Raw genomic sequence first — 22748 nt, forward strand, 5'->3', positions numbered from 1 at the left:
ACCCTGCACCATCCCTGTCTCCGCAGGTTATCCTGAAGGACCTGGAATTGCTGGCTGAGATCGCTTCTTCCCCGGCAGGACAGACAGAGGAGGGTCATGGTCCCTCCGATGGCTCCGATGCGCGACCTGGCCCAGTGGAGCTCCATGTCCCAGCCAGGGCTGGCCAGCCGAGCTCCTCCAGTGAGTGCCCCTGTGCCACAGCTCCGTGCCTCCCCACTCCTGGGCTCTCTCCATGTTCCATGGCACGAGTCAGGTTTGCTCAGGCAAAGAAGAAGCTTCTTTTACAGCAATAAATCAACGTCTTCATCCCCACCCAGCATAGTTTGGGGATCGAGTCTGCCATGCTGCAGACCAGGGCACTTCTTTTATTTTTACTGCTCTTTCCCCTAGTTTGCGTTTTGGGGATTTGGGGCTTAGTTTAGCAGCAGGATGCTCCAGAGGCCAGTGTGGAGGGATGTCATTATTGTCCTATTTTTTATGGGACCTTGGGTTCCAGCCTCTTTTCTCCTTGTAAAAGCCCTCAGAGGCCTAGAATCAGTGCAGGATGGGATGCTGGCTGCAATCCCAGCTCTCCAAAACATCCCCAGATCTGCAGGGGGATTCCTGTGCCAGGCTGCCCACATTGGCTATGAACTGCTATGTTGCTCTGAGTGTCTGGCAAAACCTCAGGAGAGAGATGAAGAGGGGCGATCCTATTTTCTGGAGACTTGAGAGATAAAAAAAAGAAAACCAACCTTTCATTAATTATCCCAGCACATGGGGAAATTTTTTCCACCTTCCCTTGTCTGTGGTTCATCCTTTACAGTTGCTTGGCTGCTCCTTCTCCTCCACTGCTGCTATTTAAGGGCCTCCCAGCTGTACTCCCCAGGCCAGGTCATCCCAGCCAAAAGCACGTTTCATGTGAGCTTTGGATTGCAACCCGAGCACTGAGCCAAGTCTGCCTCTCCCTGCACAGGATGCAGCCACAGGGCCTTGCAAAATCACCACCAGAGAGGGAGGCTTTGCTTTCCCATCCCCAGGCTTTGTTTTCTCCAAAGGTCCTGGATCACTCACCCCTCCCTGGTCTTATAAATGTCTGCGCCAGCAACCAGCTCAAGTCTTGGGCTGTTCAGGGTCAGATATTTTTTGTGGATCTACCTGTTTCCTGCTGGCAGCTTTATCTCTGCAATGGAGAGGTGAGGGCTGCAGAGCTGGCGACCTCCCCAAGCCCTCTGCAAGTCTCATCCATCCTCCCACTGTCAGAAGTGAGACTGCCTGGGTGGAGCGGCTCCTGCAGCGCTGGCCAAGCAGCTGAGGAGCTGCAGTTCAGCTCACACTGATGGTTGTCTGAGGTTTCCTTCCTTCTGGATGATCTAAAAATAGCAGGCTGGATGGCGTGGATCCTAACGACTGCCGTGGCCCCTGTTAGCTATCTGGAAGAGCAACCTGGCTTTACTTCCTTAAGTGTAACCTTTAAAAGAGTGTGGCTCTCCCTTCCTGGAGTAGATCTGCTGGAGCTGGAGCTCCCGTTGCCCCAGGGTGGGACAACTTGCCCCCACACAGGTCCTAATGGGTTCTGGCTTCCTCACCTATTTTCCTCTTCCCTATAATGCACCAGAAATATGTTCCTTAAGAATTTATTTGGGGCTGAGCTTTGCAGGGCCATTGGCTTTTAACCAAAGGCAGATGTTTTTGGGGAGGGAAAAAGGAGCTGGTTCATTGGGTTTGGACGTTTATCATGGCCCCAGTCCTGTCTGGCTTTGACCACCCAAGGCTGAGACTAGATGGGCTGCTGGGGAGTTCCCTCAGGGAAACTGAGGGTCACAGCCAGGCCAGGACCTTCCTGGATTATGCCTGGAATATCAGAGGCTCCTGAAAAATACTCCTTTTGTCAGAGGATTGCTTGAAGGGAGAGCTTTTCGGAGCAGGACAGTGGGCAGTCGAAATCCCCATGTGTGAGTGTGGTCCCAAATGGTGAGAGCAAGTGAGCCAAAACTCTGCCCTTCCCACGCAAAAATCATGCTGGCACCAAAGAGAAGGTGTATCCCTTTCTGGAGTCACTGGTTTCGTACTGGGATGTATGGGATGGTTCCCTAGGGTGCTGTGGTTCAGTGCTGTATTGGCAGTAGCGTGGATGCTGTTCCCCCATCAGAGTGGGGACTGCAGGGTTCCAGCACTTTTCCCCAGGGTAAAATCTCTCCATTGTCTTCATCCACTTCAGACTGAGTTGCCATTGAAGCCAGCAGTGGGAGGGAAGCTGCTGATCCATCCCAGCCCCAATCGTCTCCTATCCCTGAGGCCCTTCCAAATGTGCAGTTGGTGGCTTTGCAGGTAAACGAGCAAGGTCACCCTTTGAAATCCTTGAGCTCGTGGCAGATTCCCTGCTGTGCTCTCTGTCTTGACACTCCAGGCTTTGCCAGCCAAGCAAGTAAGGGCAGGAGTGGAGGTGGAAGGGGCCAGTGCCCCCATGGTCTTCCCCACGTTTCCTCTCTCTCCCTTTCTTCCCTCGGGATGTGTTTATGCAGTTGTTTCCCTGCCATTGAGTTTGGTTTCCTTCAGATGCTGGTTGATTAGTCAGGAAAGCCGTGTCCCACTTCCGCAGCCCGTTCCCAGCTCCAGTTTTTATTTAGCCGCTTTGTTCTCCGGTTACGTAAGGTCAGCTGCCCTCGACGCCTTCTCCAAGCACAATGAGCTGGGGCCAGCCCAGCTCAGCACTGCCGGGGAGACCCAACATCTCTTCCCGACCTGCTCTGACTGCCCTGGGAGAGGGAGGCTGGTGCTGGCCTCCAGGAATGCTTCCTTGGTGCTTTCTGCCCACTTTTCCAGGAACATGGGCTGCAGGGCTGTGCCTGAGAGCTCCCTGGTCTTTGGAGTGATGGTGCAATGCCAGTCTGGTCAGTACAATGGGAATCTAGCTGCCTGCTTTGCTTTAGGAGTGTTTATTCCAACCGTGTAGAAGTTGAGACAAGTAGCAGATGACCCAAGAGTGGTTGTCACCAAGGTCAGTGGGTCAAGGGAGGTGATTGGGCACCTTTACTCCGCTCTGGTGAGACCCCATCTGGATGACTACATCCAGATCTGGGGTCCTCAGCACTGGAAGGACATGGACCAGTCATAGCAAGTCCAGAGGAGGTCACAGAGATGATCAGAGGCTGAAGTACCTCTACTAAGGAGACGGACTGGGAGTTGAGGTTGTTCAGCCTGGAGAAGGTTCCAGGGAGACCTTGGAGCCTCTTCCAGTGCCTTAAAGGGCTCCAGAAAAACTGGAGGACTTTGGACAAGGCACAGAGTGACAGGACAAGGGGGAATGGCTTCAAGCTTAAGGAGAATAGTTTAGGTTAGGTATTAGGAAGAAATTCTTCATTGTGAGGATGGCAAGGCACTGGAAGAGGTTGCCCAGAGAAGATGTGGATGTACTGTTCCTGGAAGTGTTCAAGGCCAGGTTGGATGGGGCTCTGAGCAACCCAGTCTAGTGGGAGGTGTCCCTGCCCATAGCAAGGGGGTTGGACTAGATGGCCTTTAAATGTCCCTTCCAACCCAAACCATTCCATGATATCGTAGGTGCAAGCCCTCCAGCCTAGTATACAGCTCTGCTCTGCAGGAGAGACAAAAGCTCATTCCAAAAGGATGCCAGACCAGCTGCTGCCTTGCACAGGGTAACTCTCAAACACATCTCTTCCTTCCTTTCTGCACAGCTTTGTAAGGTGAAGCAGTTACAGCCCTTTGTTTCCTCTCCAGCTTGGTCCGGTCTCTCCTGCCTGGCTTCCTGCCGGAGATGGTGGGGACAGCGCTGTACCCTCTGAGCTCCTCATGCTATAGGATGTTTACCAGGAGTCTGACTCTATATGTGGATGCACTAATGTGCCTGAGGTCATTGGTTTCCACTGGCAAACCATGGATATCCCAGGAGTCAGTGGATTACTCTGGAGGAGACTGCTAGAAGTCCCTGAGAAATGTAGTCTGTTGAGTTCAATCTTGCTGTATCCCCCCTGGAGAACGTGCAACGCTCCAGAGCGGAGATATTCTGTGTTAGGGGTTTGCTTTTGATGTATCTTGGGGGGAATTTTATTCTCAGTGAGCCAAACCACTCCCTTTTCGTTGTCCATTGCTTCGTTTGTGTAATCAGATATGCAGAAGTAGCAGTGTGTGACAAGGTCCCACCTCCATACAGTCTGGAAAATGTTAGGGCAGCCTCTGCAAACATCAGGTGAGAGTCTGTAGGGTGCAGGAGGTCCATGACAGGTAGAAAAGAGAACGTGGCCCCTTGTCAGATGGCTCAGATTTGCTAAACTGCTATTTCCAGTGTTAGAGAAGGATAAAAGTTAAACCCCTCCTTACTCATCCTCCCAACAAAAGGCAATGAGGCAGCCGACATCACACCACCAATCACTTGCTCTCAAAGGAGCCAGCTTCCAGCAGTTTTTGCAGGATCAGGAGTGTGACAGCAGGGAGCAGAGGAGCCAAGCAGGCAAGAGAAAAGAGGGCTGTTCTGAGTGCTCCAAGCTCAGTGGTCTGGTTCCTGATGATTGGTGGCTGTGGCATCTCTTTTCCTACTAGCATGAAGCTGTTCAGGAGAGTTGACTGTCAAAAACGTTCTTCTGCCTCTTGGGGAGGAGAGGAATTTGAAGGAAAGGGTGATCTGTTTCTTTTCCTGGATATTAGAGTGTAATAGCAGAGCTGGGATGCCATGGAAAACCCCAGGAGAGACCATCCAGATGTAGCATTAACTCGCCTGGCGTGCCTCCAGGTATCCATCCCTCCTGAGATGGTCACAGCATACAGCCAGCCAGAAAGCCTGGGGATTCCCAAAAAACAGCTGGGATTACTGATCTGTTGTGGTGGACAAAGGAGAAGTTGATGGTGTAGATAAATCACTCCTAGCCAAGCCCTCCCTTGGAGTTACTTTGCTGGGCTGCCTCAGTTTTCCTAAGATGTTGTGAGGAATTTGGAGGGTGAGGTGAGGAATGAAGTGAAAAACAAACTATCAGAATGAGAGTGTTGGTGTGGAAATGGCCCAGCAAAGCCCATTGCTGCTCATTCCTACAGGTTATCTTCTGTATGCTTCACCTTTCCATGCAGGAGCCTCAATCCACTCTAAGCTCACCATGAAGCTTAACCATTCCTGGTTTGCAGCTCTGCTGGGTGTACTTTGTGCTCCAGAACAATGGCTGAGCTATACCCCTGCTGCATTTTTGCTTATTGATTTACCTTAGCAAAGAAAAATGAGGCAGTAGTTGACTGCTAACCTTCCTAGGAAAACCGTCAGGATTATCATTGCCTGCTGCCTTCCTCTAAGGCAGCCATGAGAACAGACTGCATCAAGTGGGGGGAGCCAGGGGCAGCAAAAGCCTCATATGGCATCAAAATATGTACCCCAACCCATCTGGGACCCCCTTTCTGCTGATACGCTGAAGTCATGGGAATTACAAACCCATGGCTCTTTAGCCAGGTAGAAAGGGGGAAACATCTATGTGTGCCCAGGCAAAACCAGGCTGAGCACAGCCCCTGCCCGTGCAATCCAGAATTTTGATGGGTTTATTTCCCCAGCAGCATCCTGTGCTCTGGAGAGGGGAGAGTGGAGGTTTTCCAGAGCCCAGCTGAGCTGCCGACATGTTCACATCTGTTTCCAGCTACGCCCTGCGCCGGCTTTCTGGGAGGAGGAGGGGAGGATTTGCCTTTTTTACGGCTCTATTTTTATCCTGCTCCGCGAGGCTTTGCCACTCCGTGTTTGCAAAAGCTAAAATTCAAAACATCCTGGGGAAGGCTGCCGGGGGGAGACGCCGCACAGATTCCCACGTCGCTGCCCGGGGTTTCTCAGAGCACCATCTGGCAGTGCCGACTCCCACGCCGCTGGCGCTCGGGCGGGTTGAAGGCTCACGGACCAGCTCCGGCTGCCGCCGGGTTTATCCCTGTTTCTCTCAGAGGAGCTGAGGGAGATCATTCTCTGGGCTGAGCTGGAAACATGACGCCTTGGGGAAAGCACTCGGGTGGGAAGGATGCTTGTCCTCGCCAACTCTTAGCTTACCCTGCCTATATCCGAGCTGAAATTGCTTCAATTAGAGATTGCGGTAAATCATTTTAGCTAAACCACCGCAAATACCCTTGTGGATACTCTTTAACCAGCTTACCCAGCTTTAGCTCGCTTCAGAAAGGAATCAATTCTGCTCCAATCTTATTCCAATTTGGTTTCAATGGAGTTAAGCAAGTCCACACCGGTTTTAATTAAGACTGGTTTGAAACCAATTATAGTAAATTAATCGAAGTTATGTTTTATGCCAGAGTGAAGTTCAGCACTTTGTGGCTGAGGTAGAAAAATCCAAGTTCATGTCGGAGTCTGCCAGGCTCACCCGGAGCAATGTGGGGACACTTTGGATACTGTAGTTCTCGACACAGCTCAGCCCATCAAGCAGCCAGACAGCCTCAATGTTCCAGGGTGATGTACAATATATATTTATAAGGGCCTTAATATAGATCCCTAATTGCCTGTCTCGGTTGATTTATAGCGTGGCCACGCAAGCGATGGGAACAGCATTAGCCGCTGGTGAGCATTCAGGGATGCTCGGGGGGTTTGCAGACATTTACTGTGCTCCACTCGAGCTGGCACCCATGGATGGGGGGAACAGATGTTGGTATTGACTTAGGTGATCCGAGAAGCCCGCTCATGTCCCTGGCTCTATCCCAGTCTGTGAAGGGAATCCAGGGAAAGCTTTGTTAGCTCGGTGTCCTGGGCTGCGGGAGGTCGCTGTAGTCATTGATAGGACAAGGGATAATGGTGTAAAACTGACAGAGGATATGTTTAGCTTAGATATTAGGAAGAAATTCTTTATTGTGAGTTACTAGCACAGGCTGCCAAGAGAAGCTGTGGCTGCCCCATCTGTGGAAGTGTTCAAGGCCAGATTGGATGGAGCTCTGAGCAACCTCATCTAGCGGAAAGTGTCCCCGCCCATGGCAGGAGGGTTGGAACTAGATGAGCTTTAAGGACCCTTCTGTGATTCAATGGTAAGGGCCCAGGTTGGTGGGGACTCATTGCAGCCATGGAGCTGCAATTCCCACATGCTTTTCATCATGTTTCACTGTTCTGATGTTCCTCTGAGCCCAAAATTCCCATTTGTTCCTATTCTGGTGAATATCTGGACTGAATTTCATCATTCCTTTGAGCAGGGATCTTTCTTCTTCCAGCTTCCTCCTCCATGCCAGATTAAAAAAATAAAAAAAAAAAGCAGCAGAGCCGTGACGTGCCACCAGCCCTGGCTACGTTAACAGCAGATCTGCCAGGTTACAGATCTGCAAAGTCTTGCTTCAGGGAAAGGGGGAGAGGTGCAAGCTTCAATTAATTATGCCACAGTTTTCTTAACACTTCTTCCTGCTTGTCTCTCGTGCTTCAGAGAAACACTTGACAAGCTGCTCCTACAGTTCTGTCGAGCTGGGAATGCCACTGTGCTGAGCTGTAACCCGCGGGGCAGCGAGCTGAGCTCCAGGCTATGCCAGGAAGGGTTACACCATGGCACACAAGGTGCCAGCCACTTCCTAGACATCCTGTAAACAGAGCAAACAGGAAGTTTGGAGGATTGGGAGGCTTTGGAAAAGAACGGCTTTTCCTGCTTGGAAGAAGTATTGCCTGTTTAAACTCCATCTGAGGTTTGGTTGAGCCTTTTGCAGCCTGGCAGACTCCTACACACTGGTTTCTCACTCCCAGCATTACCCCTGGAGAGCACTGGCAGGGCTGCTCTGGCATGGTGTGCCACAGTGGAAACCTTCCTTAGGGACATGCAGGCATAGCTGCTGTGCACCATGTGGGCAAGGGATGGAGAAATGATCCCTCTGAAGTTCAATCTCAGTGCTCCTAGAGGCAAAGGATGGTGAAGAGGCTCCCTGGAGTGGGCATACTCATATGCTTTCCTCTCCTAAGAAAAACAGGGCACAGACTTGTTTTCACCATCTCTGTATCCCTGTCCTTCCTTGCTCCCAGGGTGGGCAGAAGGGTCCGAGGTTCAGGAACCAGTCAGTGGAAGAAAACAGCAGTACTGAAGCTCCTGAAGACTGTAGCTGGAATCTCCAAGGCAATTCTGACTTTTGGATACTCAGCTGATCCAGCAGGTTGTTCCCAGTCTCCAGCTGAAGATGCAGCAGATGCTGCACCACTTCAGAGCACATATCTGAGAGTGCTTCTGGCTGGTCAGTTTTGCAGCCATACAGCTCCTGGGCTTTGTCCTGTGCACAGCAGAAGTGCTGGTCCTGCCAGGGAGGAGAAAAACTGCTGCCTTCTCCTGTTTTTCCTTCGGGATGTGTTCTAGGATATGTAATGTTTGACTGGAAGGCAGGCGGGATGGCAGCAAGGTACAAAGCTGGCTTTGCCTTGTGAAGGGAACACTGGGCAGCAGTGCTGTCCATGCTGCTGTGGGGCTCAGAGAGACTATTTTTGGGGTCTTGAGAAGGGAGAAACTCCAAGATCAGACCTTCCTCCCAGGCAAACTACAGCACTGGAGCATTGTTAGCTGGTGGGGATGAAGGTGGGATGTCCTACCTGCTGCTAGCTCATGTTGCAGCGCAACCAGGTTTGGGTGCCTCGGCATTACTGAGAAAACAGGCAAAAATATCATTTTGGAGCTTTAAAAGACAATTTCTGCTTGGTCTTCACCTGCCTTCCCAGGCTCTGCTGGGAGGTATGAGGGTAAGCTGCAGGCAGGCACAGCAGGAAGGCAGAGCTGCCCCCTGTCACCTCCACACTGTCTCTGCTCCCTTTTGAGCAGTGCTGAGCAGCTGTAGTGACGACACGTGGGGCACGGCTGTATTTTCATGCCGGGTACTCCCTGCCTTCGAACAAACACACCTTTGTTTTGGAGCACATTGGCTCGGCTGGATCCTTTTTTTTTTTTTTTTTTCTTTTGCCCAGATCATCTTCCCTGCAGCTTAGGGGAAACATGATGCGATGGTGAACACTTGTGCTCGGGGTGCTGCCTGCTTCAAAGCCTGGTTTGGGTTACAGATATACCAAGGGGTGGGTGAACACACAGCTCCAGCAGGAAGAGGACACCAGGTTCTGGTCAGGATGACCTCGTATTTCATTTTCCTTTTTCTTTGGCTCTGTATGTTCTCTTAGATACTAAATCCAAAGCTGGGGAAGCTGCCCTGAGTGTATCTCTTGTGTATCACTGGGAGAGGCAGGGTGAAAAACAGACCAGCAGCTTTTCCATCAGCTTTCCTGGGCTTTGGCAGCTTAATTGCATCTTTAATTGGCTGCTCCATGCTCCACTGAGTGTCCGTAGAAGCAGACAACATCCATAAATCAAACTGCTTAGGTTTCCTTCGGTTATCTGATGAAAGTAGTGGATGGGGAATAGCCTTGGGGTGCTCGTGTGTGCTGGCTTTCCTCCTTACCGCAGTTAGACATGGCCTTTCCAAAGGAGAAATTAAGGGAGAGAGCTCCCCTTGTTGCAAAGTCGCCTTTGAAATGCTCTCTCCAAACATTTGCTTTGAGCGCTGTCCTGCTAAATAAACCATCTCCCCTGGGGTTTCACTGTGGGAAAAGCAATCTTTACCTGCCAGCTCCCTGCTCTTGTGTGTGGAAGGAATATTTCCCTGAGCTGGGAGCTGCCCCTTTCCCTGCCCTCCCTGCCAAGAGTCTCAGACCGGGACAACCCCTGAGCCTGGAGTTCTGCTGTGGTTTGACCAGTACTTTATGCTAGCCCTGGGACACACTGTATGTGACTCTATTGCACCAAGTGGCTTCTGCCCAGGGAAAATCACATCACCGAGTGTAAATCGGTGTCCATGCCGTGACCTGGGGCTGAATGTGTGTGTCTGCCCCTACATGCACACTGGGCTCAGGACATCTATGGCTTATGGGGTTGGATTACAGGCTCTTCAACTCACCAGCAATCTGGTGGTTTTGGGATGAGTGTACATGCCATGTCTGAGGAGATGGGATTGGCTCAATTTAGAGCCTCAGGTACCCCTTCTTCTACCAGCTACTGAAGCTGAATAGCTCTGGGATGAGCTCCCGAAAATCCCATTTTACCCCCAGGTGCTGCTTCCAGGGCTTTAACCACCCTAAGATGCTTTCCCCTGGGCTGGAGACAGCCGAGACAGGGCTGGCTCTGCTAGGACCAGCCAGATGTGGTTATATGAGGCTTGAAAATCTTTCCATGCCCCTGCCCTCCTCAGTGCTGTGGCCATGTTTTGGGTGTCTGCTCTCTCATCGAGGCTTTGGCAGCAGGGCTCTGGCAGCTCTTGATTTGCTCTCCCCTTGCCTCCTCAGGTACAAAAGGCCTGGAGTGCTCACCCTCCACCCCCACCATGAACTCCTACTTCTACAAGTTCATGATCAACCTGCTCAAGCGCTTCAGCAGTGAACGGAAACTCCTGGAGACCAGAGGAGCCTTCATCATCAGGTCAGAGCACGCCACCAGCCTCACTGAAGCCCCTGAGCACCCCTGGGACAGGTGGGACAGGGGTAGCAGGGTCAAGAAGCCCAAGTACTACATTCACTCAGAGCCAAAACCATTTCCTCAAGCTTCCCTCGCTCTCCAACAAACGGTTTTGTAGCAAACGGGATTTGCCTTTCACATGTCAAGGCACCATATTTCTCACTCCCATCCCCAGAGGCAAAGTGGCTCCTCATTAAACAGTGTTGTCAGAGCCTGTTTCGTTGAGAAACAACTCGACCAGCCGGAGCATGAAGACAGGCTTGCACTTGGAGTGCCAAGCCAAGTGAATCCCTCCAGCCAGCTTGGCAAGATGCTCACCCATCCAAAGCCATGTGTTACAATGCACAGAGTTGGTAGGGTTTGCTTCAGCTTGGTAAGGAGCTGCGGTGGAGGCTGGAGAGCCAAATGTTGTGAATGTTGGAATGCCAAGTGTCGTGGCAGCTGGCAGGGAGTCATCTTTAATGCAATGTAATCTGGGGCAAGGGATATCCATTCCTCAGCTTGCTGGGAAATAACAGGGTTAGTGGTCGAGGTGAGGTGGAGGAATCCGTGAGGAGGTTCGTGGAAGCAGCTGGCAGGACTCTGGGTTTTCCTCCCTTGCTTTCAGGGATGTGGCATCAAATGAACAGGGGGAGAGCATGAGATACAAGCCATGCTTCTGTGGGAGAAGAGAGCCACCTCTCCAAAGGCACAGGGGTGTGCCAGGTATTGATGAGGGGGTCCCACCACTGCAGTGGGAAAGTACAGCATGCAGAGCTCCCAAAATTTGCTAAGCTGAGCTGGCTGTGGAGTTGTACCTGCTTAGGCAGCAATTTTTGCTCAAGTCTGGATTCATCCCAGAGACAATATCCCACTCACAGTGTCCACTGTCCTCTCGCCAGTCAGCACAGCCCCTAGGATAAGCCACTCTTGGCAGGGAAGTGGCCCCATAGTGTATTAGGGAAGCAGGGTGACGGGTGACCAGAATGACAGTGAGCCTGGGCAGGGTCCCATTTAAAAGCTCTCCTGTACCACGGCCACCTCCAACTTTTCCCTCCAGCTCTGGCAGGATGAGCTTTGCCTGGCAGGCCCAGCTTTCCCAGCAGCCAGCCAGAGGTGCGGTGGGACCGGCTCACAGCAGCTCAGCAAGCCAAGGCTTTTTACAGTGACTCATGCCCCAAAAAACCTGGTAAAGCAAAAAAAAAAAAAAAAATAGATGACTCTGTCCTTTGTCAAGTCACGTTGTTGCTCATGTGGGGTAGATGCAGGACTGGAGCCAAAGTGGTGGTTCTGGAAGGGTGAGCCGTTCCCCCAGGTACCAGCGATTAACTCTGAAACCTACTGATGGTGGGTAGAGGACTGGTGTAAACTACATTTCTGCTGCTTCCAGAAAAAGCAAGATGAGAATAGAGGAGAAAAACTTCTACAGGACTCTCTGGCAAAGATTGGTCTCTTGCTGGAGAGACTCAGTGAACGTGGGAGCCTCGTGGAGCTATTTTTAGCCACTTTTCAAATTGAAGCCGTATGTGCGTTCCCACGTTACATCCCTCCCCTATCCACAAGCCAGCTCAGCTGTTTCGCACAGCAGGGTGAGAAGCCGGCCTCATGTTTGACTTGAGAGATGCTGGTGATGTTTCATCCTGCGCTGGAGAGCACAAGGGGGATGCTTGAGAGACTGGGACAGGGTCTGCTAAAGTGTGGTCCAGGACCACTGCTGCCTCTTTCCCAGGCTGGCCTGGGAACAGTGAAGCAGGGAAGGAAAATAGGCTTGTTACGTTTAGGCAATGATTTCCAGCTGAAGGATTAGTGTTCACAGGAAAGGGAAATGGGAGACAGGGGTTTTATTCAAGCACAGCACAGCAGTTTTCCCTGTCACGTTGCTGGTGGGCAAATTCAAAGGTCCATGAGGTCACATAGGGGGTCTGCGATTAAAGGTAGTTTATTTCTAATCCAACTCAAGTTTGTTCATGCTTGGTTGCTGACTCTGAAAGGACTTTAGTCGCTCTCCTGATATGTCCTCAGAGTCCCAGAGACAGAGGTTATGGTACGTTACATCCTTGGGGATGGAAGTGGGTTTTGACCAGTGATCTCTGCAGGAGATGGGACCATCTCTTGCTGTGTAAGGATCTGTGGTCCCCAAGACATATAGAACTGCTCCAGAGCCTGTCTGATGCTAGGAGATGGGTGGGAGAAGTACCTGCAGCCCTCGCTGGCAGAACTCATCCTCCAAGCCTGGCTCAGGCAGAGGTAGGGGCTGGGACAAGTGGTCTCACCATCAGTAACCCCAGCCCCAAGGTGGGTATCTCGAGATGCTTTGCCAGAGAAGACAGGTTGGAGCTATGTGGCAACACAAACTTCCTTCAAAATAACAGGGAAACAGCTCCAAAAACTTCTATCATTCATAAGGAAGTATCCAGAGAATTTCTTCTTCTTTGCCTGTGACCACCAGGCTGGGGAATAACTGAACACTGGCACGTGGTCCCTCTGCCAGTGCTGTTTGTGCAGCCAAGAGATGGATTGGTCTGCTGCCTCCCCCAGTGGGATCCAGTGCCCATCAAACCATGGTGTGATGCCTCATCTGTGCCGAGGACTTTAGGATTAGGATCCCCTCAATCCAAGGGGACCTCACAGAGAGAAAGCCTATGGCTGTGGTGGAGCTCACATGCCGAGCTGAGCCCCAACACTTGATCCTTGTGGGTCCCTTTCAGCTCAGAATATTCTGTCATTTATGATCTGAGAGAAGGGAAGAGCAACATCCAGGAGAAGGCTCTTCAAAGCTGTTTAAATGCCTCATGAATGTCTGGGCAAAGGATGTGCTGAGGGGATTCCAGTGGTACAAGTCCCACGGAGTCTCATGCTGTCCCACCCCTCTCCCCTAGAGAAAAGAGGGAAACCTGCTCCCATGATCTCTTCCAAATTTTTTTTTTGGCTTGGCATCAGTTTTCTGCATTGCAGCTGACTGGGTTCCTTTGGGGGTCAGTTCTCTCTTACTGTCACTTGTGACTTTTTTTAGGCTGGAAGCCAGAAAAATCAGTCTGCCTTCAAAACTAAGAATACCAAGTGCTGCCTTCTCCTCTCAAGCCAGGCATGTTTGCACTCAAAGGTTGCTCCCAAAGTGTTGTCAGAGGCAAGACCATCAGTGTTACCTCCCACCTTGATAAGCAGATCTGAGGCCTTCCACCCTTCTTGCTGATTGCCCTGGCTGGCACGTGGCTGTCCTGGATTCTACAGAGCCCCTAAGCAAGAAGCAAATATTCCCATTCAGCTGCTGACCTCCCGGCGGTGGCTTGGAGCAGCAGAAAAATGCGGAGGAGCTTCCAGCGCGTCACATGGCTCCTTGGAGCAGCACGGCTGTCCTCTGGGCAGGAACCCTGTGGAGGGAAAGCTGCTTGGCTGCTCAGGAGGCAGGCAGCAGAGCGGCACCGAGCTTTTCAGCTCATGCCGAGATTTACAGGCTGGATTTAATGCCTGTTGGTTGGTACCAGCGCTGTGGGATGGGGGGATTAAGGGAGAGGTTAAGCCCTACTGCATGGACATCAGCGTTGCTGCTCAGAGCACGGTGTGAGGATAGGGCTGGCTGTCCTTGCAAGGAGCTGTCTTCTCCCGTCTTATACCTCCCCAGAGCTGGTTGTGCAGTTCCTGTGCTGTCCCCAGGGTCAGTCTGAGCTCCAGGAACTGGTTCAGCTGGCTGAGTCAAGCCTAGCACCAAAACAGCCAGCTTTTTGCTGCTCTCTGAGATGGAGCAGCTCAGACATTCATGGCTGATGTACCTTGCCACAGCAAATGAACTCTCTGGGGTATGGGATGTGCTTGAGTGGCTGAGACATCCCTATGCATGTCATGTGTGGATGCTTTGAAGTGCAGGGCTTAACTCTTAAACCCAGCAAGGCTATTTTCTTGCAGAGCAGTGGCACCCTGGGGCAGAGAGGATGCCTGAGTCAGCACTTTGCTCCCCAGGCAGGGGCCCGCATGCAGGGGTTGTCTCAGCTTGTTTTATAGAGCTGTTAAACAAACCTCCCCACTGCCTGGCACCTTCTCACGAGGTGTTTTCTGAGGTTAAGCTGCTTGGAAGAGGCCCTGGCATGACTTTTCAACCACCTCCCATGTGATGCACCCGGTGGGATTGTCCATTTGACTGGAGATGGCCCTTGGCCTTTGGGGCGACGCTTGAACCCTGTGGGGGCTGGCCAGGAGGGCTGGTTGGTTCTCCATCCACTCTGGAAGACAGAGGCTGGAACACAGAAGGTTGTTCAGCCAGTTTATGGCATTAGCTGGAGAGCTGGAAAATCCCAAGTCTCATGATGGGGCCACAGATTTATAGTTCCAGCAGACAGGAAAAGTTCACCTGGCTGGAAATTCTGACTGTTCTTGAGGTCTCAAAGTCCTGCTGGGATGAGGCCAGTGGAGAGCTGGATAATGAGGAGGGCAGAGCTGAGGACAAGCACTAGCAGGTCACACTGGGTGCATGAAGGGCTGTACATGATGTCCTTGGGGCTGGGGTGGCCAGTCCCTGTTTTTGGGCATGACAGGGCTCTCCAAGAGGCTGGGGCTGACTGTACAACACCAGTTTCTCCACAAAAAATAGGGAAAAAGTTGCAAAGTGAGTTTGAACCTGCTAACCAGGATGAGGAATCAGAGGAGGGGAGCAGAGGGCTGGAGGAGTGTGGAGCACAGACATCCATCCGATGCTCTTGGCAGGCCAGCAGTGAGGTGCATGTTAAATCGCTTTTGACTGGCCTGCCTGGCATTCCCAGGGCTGTGCTTTCTGTCTGGGAGAGTGGGAAGGGAAGGGCTGCCTGCCAGCATCCCAGTGAGGGCTGTCGGGAGGGAGTGGGATGGGGGTTTAGCCACAGATTTGGATAGCAAGGGATGCACTGGGGATCCTGTACAGAGCCAGTGGGTGTTTGTTTTGGTAATAAGAGGATGCCACAACTGCAGAATGCCACTATACTGCAGTGAGCCAATGTCCCCTCGGCCCCATCCTGGCTCCCAACTCATCCCTAACCTTGTCCTTTCCTCCTGCTGTGCTGTCCTCACTTCCCAGCCCCTCACTGGGAGAGACTCAGGAGCTGGAGCTAACCAAAACCCTCCTCTTCTCCCAGGCCTGGATACTCTTGAGCTCCCCTGGACACACATTTTCCTTGGCTGAACATCCCAATACCTCCTGATGATCTGGAGGCACCCATTGCTGGGATGCAGAACCTACTCCTGCTCCTTCCTTTGGATGTGCTGATGCCACTGTGCCCCCTCTAGCTCCCATTGCCAAACCCATGCCCTGAAAATCCCTCTGCAAGTGAATCAGGGCTGGAGGGGGGACACGTGTCACCTCTTCCTCTCTCCCACCCTCCGTGCCACTGCAATGCAGAACAAAACCTGCGTTTGTTTTTGCGGGAACCGTTTGGCTTGTACTCAGAAAAGTGCAAAAAAAAAAGAAGGGGAAAAAAAATGGAGCCTCTTTGATAAACTGTGATATGAACTCGGGTAAAATCCAAACAGCTGTGAGTGCTACAAGGGAAGCTTCTGTGTCGGGAGGCAGCGAGCCTGCGAAAATCCACTGCTCTGCCTGCCAGGAGGCTCCGTGGCCGCCTGCCCTCCGGCTTTAATGAACTGTGCACTCGCCATCCCCCTCCTCGTGCCTGGCCGAGAGGAGGAACCGGAGAAAGCTTTTTAGGTTGGTTTTTTTTTTTTGCCCATTTGCAAAGCAGAAAGAGGGACTCCCTCCCACCCAAGGCCCTGGCCAGGCACAGGGTGATGGAGCAGGGTGGTGAACATTCTCAGTTTTACAGAGGTCAGTGGGCTTCTCCTCGCTTATCTCCAGCCCATTCCTTTGTGCCTCCCTTTAACTCTCCCGGCTCCCCAAAACCTCCTCTCCCCCGCTTGCCATGTAAAACCCCGTGCCTGGAGATCCAGAACAGTGTTACAGTGATGTGGTGGTAAACATGCTCTGCTTTCCTGCATTCTCCCTCTGCCCCAGCCTTGCACCGTGAATGCCTTCCCGGCTCTCCTCAGGCTCCTATGGGAATTTTGGATGGAAGCCAGCAACCCCACTGTACCTCCAAAAACCCCCAGCTCTCAAATTGCCTCTTTTACATCACACAGTGGGCTCCACGAGCCCACAGGAGCATGTGCTTATCGAGGTTTTAATTCACTGAGGCTCTGGGACATCATTCTGGGCTCTCTGATACCCCAGTCCCTTGAAGCAGGAGCCAGAGGGGGAAAACCCAGCTTCCCCTAGAGGAGAGGTTGACTCTAGAGTCACAATGCACCAGCAGTCACCAACAGTGTGACCTTCACAAGGGAGGAGCCTGGTTGCCCTGTCTAAGGATTATCCCTGCTGGGAGAGCAGGAGCTGGGCCAGCCCTGGCCAGCTCCTTCCTGGGACTGGACCCCCAGGGAGGGACAGGAGGTTCCTCCACTGAGCTGGATGGGCTGGATGAGCTGGCGTGCACCAGGCCCTGGAAATGAGTTTGCTGTCATAACCCACCAGAGCTGCTCCAGGACCAGCCATACTTGGAGCTGCTTGGAAGGATTTGATGGGTTTTCCTGTAGAAAAATGGGAACCACATGTGAGCGGCAGTGCCGGCGTGGGCTGGGATTAATTTGGGTCAGTGAGAGGGTGGAGGGGAGGAAGGGGAAATGTGCGTAGGAGAGGAAAATCCTCACAAAATGGCCAAGTTCCTTCAAAGGGCAGGTCCCCAGGTAGGGATATCTGCTTCCTCCCAGCACTTTCCTTAGGATCACAGCAGCAATGCTGTGGAAAAGCAGGCTGTGGAAGGAGGGAGCTGGGAGAAGACGAACTGGGCTGTGGGGAGAGGAGCCCACAGCTCCCCTGCTTGCTGTTCTGCAGAGCAGAACACTGTTGTGTTCTGCAGAGCAGGGATTCAGCACAAGCAGCTTCCAAAGTGTCTCCCAAATTTTTCTTTGCCTGGCTGATGGGGTGAGGACCCTCATCATGGGGGAAGCAGCTTAACCTGTCTGATCCTGTTGGTTGGGGCTCGGGTATTCTGATGGTGTTTCCTTCTCTGGCTCTGCAGCTGTGAAGGCTGTGGAAGGAGGGAGCTGGGAGAAGACGAACTGGGCTGTGGGGAGAGGAGCCCACAGCTCCCCTGCTTGCTGACTGTTGTGTTCTGCAGAGCAGGGATTCAGCACAAGCAGCTTCCAAAGTGTCTCCCAAATTTTTCTTTGCCTGGCTGATGGGGTGAAGACCCTCATCATGGGGGAAGCAGCTTAACCTGTCTGATCCTGTTGGTTGGGGCTCGGGTATTCTGATGGTGTTTCCTTCTCTGGCTCTGCAGCTGTGACAACTCGGTTTATTCATCTTTGTGGAGAGAAGAGCCAAGACAGGAAATCAGGCTGAGTAACAGTGTTTTTCCCACCACCTGTCTCCAGGGGATCTTGCTCAGGGTTATCCCCCAGGTACAGGGCACACTCAGTTAAAAACTGAGAAGAGCTCACCTCAGCCAGTGAGTCCAGCTGGGCACTCTGCTCCCAGGATGGGATGTCCTCAGATACCTCTGGATGGGACACTTTTAATTCCTCACTGAAAACACAGAGTTGTGCAAAAGCCACCCTGATTGGAGTTCCTGCCACTCAGTGCTCCTTCCCTTTGTGCATGAGCTGCTCTTCATGTTCAGCTGCACCTGGAGCTGGTCCCCTCATAGCACTGGGTGCTCTCTTATGGTCCTGGCAGGGCAGGGACCATCCATCTGCTCTCCTCTCATGCATCTGTGGGCCTTGGAGGGTTTGAGGGAGCAAGGCTCCTCAGGCTGCATCCCTCCTTGGGATCCCTCCAGGGATCCTGGCTTGGAAGGCAGGGCAGGCATTGTGATCCAACTGGAATGCTGAGAGGCAGGGGGCATGGAGGCAAGCCTGGCACTAAAGCTGAAATAACATCTGGGGTGTCTAAACCATGGCAATAAATGGGGTATTTTTTCAGCTGACACTTGAGTAGGAAGTGCAGCAGGGCTCACTGAGTTACAGGCACCTCCTTCCCTGAGCTCCAGCATGTGCTCGAGTTGTTGGCAGAAGAGACAAGACAGCTTCACCTCCCACCCCAGGATACACTTATCCTTGAGCCATAAGATGCTGCCACCTCTTCCCAGTCTCTTCTCTTTCCTTCCTTCTGGAAAGCTTCACGTGTATTACTGCCATATTCTATCCCTCTGCTTTCAGAGGTCTAGAGATGGCCAGCAGGACCATTTTCCCCCAAATCTGCCTTCCCTGCAGGGAGGTCCAAAGGCTCATGCACCTGTAGGACAACAACCTGCTCCTTGGCCATGCTTTTAGAAACAAAAGCACTTTATTTCTTCATCTTAAAGCAAAGTGATGGGGAAGGGTGAGCGCAGGGACAGCAGCTCCCATCTCTGTACAAGCTGTGCGTGCCCTGAACAGGATCAGCCTCTCCCAGCTCCTGTTGCCACAGCTCTGCACCCGCTCCGTTAACCTATTTTATTTGCAGTGATAAGAAATTATAGGGGGAGAAATAAGGCGCTTGTCAGTTTTCTTGAAAATTAGGCCACAGCTGTCAGCCTGAAAGGGAAGCGGACGTCTCGAAGAAAGGATCTGCTGCTGCTCTACACTTCTCCCCCACTCCCAAGCCAGCCCCTACCCTTCCTCCCCTTCCTAACAGAGCTTGCCTGAAAACATCAGTGCCCGGTGTAAGTGCCCCTCTGGGAGCAGGCTCTGTAGGGCTCACTTGAACTGCGAGCACTGAATGAGTTGTTCCTCTCAGCTTCGGTGGTGGCTGGAGCCAGGCATGTGCTCTAATGCTGCTGCTGGTGCCTCCTGCCTGGGGCTTGAAGCCCCAAGAGCCCAGGGCAAGACTTGCATTTGCCACCCATCTCGCCATCGAGTCACTGGCAAGTTTAAAAGATGGAAAAGAAGTGCTTCAGGGAGGTAATTTTTTGGTGTCCTAGAGGGTTTGGAAGGGCAGGTTTGCCTGTTTTTCAAGTGAGCTTCCTGTAGATGCTCAGATGTTCCTACAGGATTTTGTAAGCTTTGCAGGTCGCCAATGACTCATCAGTGCCGGTGCTCATGGCCAGGTTGGATGGGTCTTGGAGCAGCCTGGTGTAGTGAAAGGTGTCCCTGCCCATGGCAGAGGGTTGGAACGAGATAGTTTTTAAGGTCCCTTCCAAGCCAAACCATTCCCGAATTCTATGGGCAGGATAGCTTTATCCAGAAGTCACAATAAAGTTTCCTCAAGGAAACTCCTGGGACACACCAGCTTGAGCAGCTGGAGGCTGGTGCTGGTCGTCTGTCTAGTGGGCTTCACCTTGGGGGAGCTGCCACATTCATCTGTGTTATGCCTAAAAGTTGCGCCATACCTTGGGCTGAGTGGACCATCAAGTTTCCAAATTTAGTTGTCCTTTAGCTTCTGGCCTATCCCAAAGGATATTACTCTTCCTTCCCCTTGCTACAGCCCTGTTTCCCTCTCCTGTTTGGTATGGACCTGCAGGTATCTCACTGATCATAAAAATGTCCGGAGGTGTTGGATATCTGCTTGGAGAACTGAAGGTGATCTCGTTGAAGGGCACAGTTCTCCAGGCATGTCCAAGGTGGGAACAAGGCTGGGTTCATCACAAGTGAAGGTGGATGTCCCCAGCTTCAGGCTGGACTATCAGCTTTAGTAGGCAGCAGGGACACCATCCTGCCAGCCAGGACAGGGACCTCCTGATGGCCTGATGTCCAAGGGGAGCATCAGGAAGAGCAGAAGCCACGGGCTGAGGCTCTGCAGGATCAAGATGCTGTTTCACCAGTTGAAGCTGGCCTGAAATACTAATGTACATTTGTGCTGTGTTCCTCTCAGACATCCGTCTTGGTTGCTCTGGGGATCCCCAGGGATCCCTGGGGAGTGCCTGACACTGAGGCGGCCGCAGCCCAGCACTGAGCTGGCAGCGCGGCTCCTTCGGCAGTTGTCACACTGACGGCTGCTGCCAAGCAGACGCTTCGTGGGAGGGTTTTCTTGTTTGCAGTGAAACACTCTGCACCTTTCCCTTTTCAAGCGAAGGCAGCGCAGGGCTTGTCTCCTCCTGAGATCTACACATCTCCTCCCAGAATCCACACATCTCCTTCCCAGAATCCACACATTGCCTCCCAGGATATGCACATCTCCGGGCTGCAGCTTTCACCAAGTTTCCCTGGGGAGCTTGGTAACCATTCCAAGAAACCAAAGCTGATGAGGGTCCTTCTCCTCCCCAGACCTGCCTCTTGCAGAAGGAGCTCCCCTACTCCTAAACTTCCCAAACCATTCAAAATCCCTTACATAAAACGCTATGAATTTTGTAAAGCAGGAGCTGCTGGGGTTGCCATGGTTTCCCTTGCCCAGAGGAGCAGCTCTGGAGCCTGGATTCAGGAAAGGGGGGGATTAAAATGGAGGACTGGGATTTTCTTTGCTGATGTGGAGGGAAAGGATGGTACAATGACATCCTCCTGCTTTCCCCACTTGCTCTCTTCTCCTTCTCCCCTTCCCAACCTAATTTTATCTATGCTTCCTCTGCAAATTCCTAAAGGATCCCAGCTGCTGGGCCAGGCTGAGGATGCTGCTTTTCCTGGCAAGAGAATTTCAGGGGGGTGGGGATGGGCAGTGGGCATCATGGAGGCTGTGGATTCCCTGGTTAGGTGGGTTAAGCTGGGGCATCTGCTGGGGAGCCTGGGGTGTGGAGGAAGGGTGGGGAAAGCCTTTGGGAGGAGAGAGGAAGGGAGCAGAGGAAGAGGAGGGTTGGGAGGAAGCATGGAAGGGCTCTGCCCTCCTCACAGCTGTGGAAGTTGTTCTGAGACCCATGAGCAGAAAAGTGGAGCAGAACCCCTCAGAGCATCACTCCCAGGCCTCAGCCAGCTCCTTCCACAGCTCAGGCTCTGTCCCAGTTGCTGGAAGTGGGACGAGACATGATCCTCTCCCTGCTGGGGCCCCGTGTCTATTAGCCCAGAGCTAATAAAGCAAATCACTAGTGCTTAATGAAGAAGCACCTGCTTAATTGAACGCAGCAGGACGGTGCTCAGCATGGCCGAGCAACAGGACGGGACCAGTGTTTCCCCTCAGGCACCCCACAGATCCCAGAGGAGGAGGTGGTTCTGCAGTGAGACTGGATCTCATCTTACTTTTTTTTAAGTTAAGGGAAACACAAATGTTCACCCTCTTTGAGCAAGCATTGGTCTGGCCTGACCCTCCGCCACCCTGTTCCTGCACGGTGGCTCGGGGCAGGGGACGGGGCTGAAGTGGTTAAAGGGACGAGCGGGCAGGATGGGAGCTCTGACAGCTGCCTGAAATGATGATGTTTAGATTAGCCGGTTTCCAGGCATCGAGTTGTCAAAGCAAGAGGGCTGGGAGGAACGCCGGGGCTTGTCCTTAATTGGAGATGTGGCTCTAAAGCCACCCCATCTTGCCAACATCCTCTGGGCTCCAGCAGATTGCCCTGCAGCAGCTCCCTGCCCCTGTATGATCCCTGTTCTGCTTGTTCCCGTGCCTCATCCCCCTCTACCAACCGTTTGTGTGATGGGAATTCATTGCGATTGACGTTGCTGTGCTGGCAACTTGGTGACTGCTGCATCAGAGGCACAGGGGGACCCCAGGGTAACATGGCCACGCAAAGCTTGTGGTGCCCTCTGTGGCTCTTCCCTTGGCCAGCCTCGTGTTGTCAAGGGGTCAGGCAAGGGGGTGGGCAGGGTCCTGTGACTGCAGCAGGGGCTGGAGGTGACCTGCTGGGTCCCTTGGGAGCCCCACGGTGGCTCAAGGTGTCCCCCATCATCACACTACAGGCGGATGCTGCCTCCCATCTGCCTGCAGCCACATTCCTTGGCTCCATCGGAAAGGCTTGAATAACCCTTTTAATTTAAGGAGTTAAATTTTAATGGCCTGAATACCACATTTCATTATCGCCATGTGCCTGCGCTGCCGGCTGCCTAACGTTACCAGTGTGTGCCATGATGCTCTGTGGCTTCTGCCTCCCTGGGGACACTTCTTCCCCTCTTATTCTATGCCAGGAGGTCCTTGGGGGACTCTCTGAGTCCCCATGAGCAACAGGATGCACGTCACCCACAGGGATGCAGGGAGAGCTCCAGGGAGAGGCATCTTGCTGGAATGATGCTTCAGGGGGATTAGCTGGTTCCTTCCGTCATCACATCATGTATATTTGGGGAGATATATTTATATTGTCCCCTCTTCCCTGTTCCCTTCCACAGCCACTCCACCGGCATCTCAGTTGAAGCCACCTGTCCTCTGTTCAGCCCCTTTCCCTGCCTCCTCCCAGTCAGCCTGGCGTTCCCCTCATGCCATCAAAGCCTCCCAGGGGATGGGCTCCTGGGGACCCTCCCACGCCACGAGCAGCCACCTGGTGCTGGCAGTTTGGTTCAGCTGCTGGGTGCTGT

At 52.6% G+C, this 22748-nt stretch overlaps 1 protein-coding gene across 5 annotated transcripts in view; it reads left to right on the forward strand.

Annotated features, from left to right (window-relative positions):
- The window catches only part of VAC14 (Vac14, PIKFYVE complex component), an 89629-nt gene that overhangs the window by 57129 nt on the left and 9752 nt on the right, over positions 1–22748 (forward strand). For all 5 annotated transcript variants that reach the window (XM_017740904.1, XM_017740908.1, XM_017740907.1 and 2 more), the window contains 2 exons: positions 27–180; positions 10238–10370. In XM_017740904.1, the coding sequence (XP_017596393.1) occupies positions 27–180; positions 10238–10370 (287 nt within the window). The remainder of the gene's footprint in view (positions 1–26; positions 181–10237; positions 10371–22748) is intronic.

Source organism: Corvus brachyrhynchos, unplaced genomic scaffold, assembly GCF_000691975.1.
Source record: "Corvus brachyrhynchos isolate BGI_N302 unplaced genomic scaffold, ASM69197v1 scaffold26, whole genome shotgun sequence".
NCBI classification, from domain to species: domain Eukaryota; kingdom Metazoa; phylum Chordata; class Aves; order Passeriformes; family Corvidae; genus Corvus; species Corvus brachyrhynchos.